Genomic DNA, 3,532 nt, shown 5'->3' on the forward strand with positions numbered 1-3,532 from the left:
TGCAGAAATGAATTTTATTGTTATAATACAAAACGCCAGGCATAAAAAGGAAAGAAAAATGCAATACTAAAATCTCCGAACCAGATCTGTGATTTATATACAATGAGTGCACACTTGGAAACTAAATGTACTTAACAACGGAATAAATAAATACTGACTTTGCCTTAACACAACATGAATTCACAGTATACACGGAGACAATAAGAGTCATTTTAACAGTCTAAGAAATTTGCAGCCATAAGCAGTTCCAGAGCAATCTCTGGGGCAATGGGGAATTCTGGGATTTCGGTTGAGCTGTTGGTATATCGCACTTTGTAAGTGAAATACATGCAGACCTTGGACAGCACATGGGATGGGATCTCCCTGAAATTCACTTCATTTGTTTCATTTTCCGCAAACTGGCCTGGATAAATAAAGAAAAAACATTTTTAATTTATATAAGCAATTAAATTGTAACTAACATATTGCCCAAGACCTCGCCTTCAATAAATAGTTTTGATTTCTAAGTGCTTCATTAACATGAAAGTGAACAGGAATGCACCTTGAATCAGCTAAACATTAATATAAAATGTGTGACTATTAAAACATGTTTTTAAACTGAAAAGCAAAGGCGTAATCTGTAAAGGATTCAGGGCCTAAATAAAAGGCATTGTGGAAAAACCTGTGTAAACTGGCTCATCAGTCAGTGTTATGATACAGACCATATAAATAAATCATAAAATGTCTACAGCTAATTCTACTTAAAAGTTCATGATGACAAACAGGTAAAAAACATTTTCAAGCCAATTGTGGGTCAAGGCCTGGGGTGAATTGGTGATTGTACAACTATGACCAAGCAGCTATATACGGGTCATTATGTGTTTATTCACAGCAAGACAATGAGCAGTTCGTGACTTTTTCAAACATGTAATACAAATTGACATATATAAACAATAAAGTAGTAGAATTGTAGTTATCTGACGTTTAAAACATGTATTCTGTAGAGTATATATAAGCACACAAAAAGCAGGGAAACACTTCCATCTAACGGGTTGATTTCAAAGTAGGGGAAACTGCATTGCCCTGAACTCCTGTTTCATATGGAGTTGTATTTTATGGAACCATAGCTGCTGGCCAATGAGGCGAAGCCCCGCCCAACCGAATCCTCAGGCAAGGTAAACGTAAAACGGGGTGACTGAAAAGCCAGAAGTGAAACTGAAAAAACAAGCAGCATAACTGAAAGTCTCACAAACAAAAATTAAGAATACTGAGATGTAAGGAAAAGCATGTTTTTAAAACGCCTGCCTCTTATTTTACATTTCAACGGCGTATTTTTGTTTGATATGTTTTGTTTGATAAGTTTTGGCACAAACCTGATTCCATAAAATTCGTGCCACATTCAAGCATATGAAATGTGAATGTCTGTGCACAGAAAATCCACTTCATCTGAGCACTCGCTCAACTCTTGGCACAGCGTTACAAATACGCCACAAAACACTTCTGTGTTCGTTCAGCTTCACCTGCGTGCTGGATCTACTTTTGGCACAGCTTCATAAATGTGCCACAAACCAACCAATCACAGACCAGAAATACGACGACTCTTTTCTGTTGTTCTGGTCTGTGATTGTCTCGTTTGGTGGCAAATTTGTAACAGTGCACCAAGTAGTGCAATTCTGATGCTCTTATACACAAACTAAATATGAATAAAAAGAATCTAACCGAAAAGCGTGTGTCCTGCAGCGACGGGTTTGTCTTGGGTACTGAGCTGCTGGGGGGAGGGCGGGTTGTTGCTCGCCCAGGGCACCAGACAGACTTAGGCCGCCGTTTTCTGTGGCGACACTGAGTCACGTAGGTGCGCGAGGAGCGGTGTTTCCACCGATTACTTTCAGTCGGGATGTGGTACAGAAGCAGAAGAGCGAAAAATATTGATACCACTGGGCTACCAACTTCATCCATAGTGCCAAGAGTTGAGAGAGCGAGCAGGTGAAGTTGATTTTCTGTGCACAGAATATCACGTCCCGTTCGCTCGAACGTGGCACAAATGTAACTCGATAGGTTTCGAGGAATTATCACCTCTAAAACCACGCAGCGTATGCCCACCTCAGCGGGCCCTGTGGTTACAGCGTGCCAGGACACACGTGGGCGTCGGTTTCATGCTCTTCGCCGAGTCCTTACTCACCAGGGCCACTCAGCATGGCCTTGATGGTCCCGGAGGTCAGGGCGTGCTCCCTCTTCACGATGAACTCGTGGCCGTCTGATGAGATGAGCTTCACGTACATGGCGTCTGGCCCCTCACAGCCGCCGTAAGTCTTCTCTTCGCCATCTGCCAACACAAGCAACCGTAACGTGGACAGCAGACCTTTTAAAACCCAACTTAACACACTTCACCCAGTAATCCCGCGGTCCTCACCCATCACCAGTCTCTGTCGTTCTTCTTCTAGAAAAAAAAGAACATAAATATAATTATAACAAGAATCAACTGTTACTGGGACACCTCAGATTTAACTCAGTAACGTAGACCAGATACTGAAACTGAGATGAATGGGAGAATATGAACTATATGGGAACGGTAACGACAACGTCACGTGAACTGATATTCAGCAATAACAATAATGATGATAATAATAATAATAATCTGACCCTGGTGCTTACCGACCGTCAATAAACGTGACCACGAGCCCCGGTACCCGCGGACAGCTGCGGTTTTCTTTTGTTCCTCTTCCGAGGGGAGTAGACGCGTCAACAGGCGACAGCGACACCTACTGGACTGGAATACGACGCGTCCGAGCGATCATCATCATCATCATCATCATCATCATCATCATCACATGCCCCTGCGTTGTTGTCTCCCGTTAGACTTGGAAAAGGGTTTACGTCCTGACGCAACCCTCCACACTACCCACGTCATTTTTGGTTTGTCTTTTGAAAAAATGCAGTATTATTATGCATCTTTTATGTCTAAATTGATATTTAATAATTCCCTGATAATCACTTGCCACATATTTTAGAATGATTGAAATCAAATGATAGAATTTCTTGGAAATGTATCATATGCATTTTTTTTTTTATCAGATATATTTTTATCAGATAATCCTGCAGTGTATACATTTAACCACAGGAGGTCTCTTGACACAATGTCATGTTTCCCAATCTGTTAATTAAACACTGATGATATTCCTGCTATGTTTATGTGCATATAGTGGCCTTTGATCAATTTTTTTAATTGCTTACCTTCACTCTTGAAATGTGGAGTTGGGGGGTGTCTTTATGATCAGGCTTGCTTAATTTCTATAAAAAATAATGTCTTAAAATTTTGCATGAAGTGCAAAGGTGTGACCTGAGATGAATGGAGCTCCAACTGTGTTGTACCCTGCTGTGGGCCTCAGATTAGTGGCTGAAATGCAGTGGCCCCAGACGACTCACAGGGTCACAGTCAGAGAGCACAGAGGGCCCACAGTGACACAGACTGTCCAGAATGGACAGCACTAGCTTCCACTCATTCCTATCCAATGGGCTTTTGAGTATAAACGGCCGCTGTGAACACCAGCGTTAA

The 3,532-nt window shown here is 41.7% G+C and overlaps 1 protein-coding gene across 5 annotated transcripts; it reads right to left on the bottom strand.

Annotated features, from left to right (window-relative positions):
• On the bottom strand, positions 1-2,726 carry elocb (elongin C paralog b). Of its 5 annotated transcripts, none has more exons than XM_028977599.1 (4): positions 2,632-2,726; positions 2,390-2,416; positions 2,159-2,302; positions 1-403 (listed from the first exon to the last, which is right to left on the bottom strand). In XM_028977599.1, exons 2-4 carry the CDS (start codon positions 2,391-2,393, stop codon positions 213-215), a joined length of 339 nt encoding a protein of 112 aa, XP_028833432.1. In that variant the 5' UTR covers positions 2,394-2,416; positions 2,632-2,726; the 3' UTR covers positions 1-212. The 5 variants fall into 5 exon arrangements, with proteins under 5 accessions (XP_028833432.1, XP_028833433.1, XP_028833434.1 ...); XM_028977600.1 differs by having other exon boundaries at positions 2,636-2,704; XM_028977601.1 differs by having other exon boundaries at positions 2,620-2,690.
• Positions 2,727-3,532: the final 806 nt, after the last annotated feature.

The sequence above is a fragment of the Denticeps clupeoides genome, chromosome 4 (assembly GCF_900700375.1).
Source record: "Denticeps clupeoides chromosome 4, fDenClu1.1, whole genome shotgun sequence".
Classification (NCBI taxonomy): domain Eukaryota; kingdom Metazoa; phylum Chordata; class Actinopteri; order Clupeiformes; family Denticipitidae; genus Denticeps; species Denticeps clupeoides.

What these genes read in the sequence shown, in the direction of transcription:
- elocb (XM_028977599.1), bottom strand. An exon ending in GGCCATGCTGAGTGGCCCTG is followed by an intron (nt 404 to 2,158) that starts GTGAGTAAGGAC and finishes TTATTTATCCAG; the next exon opens with GCCAGTTTGCGGAAAATGAA.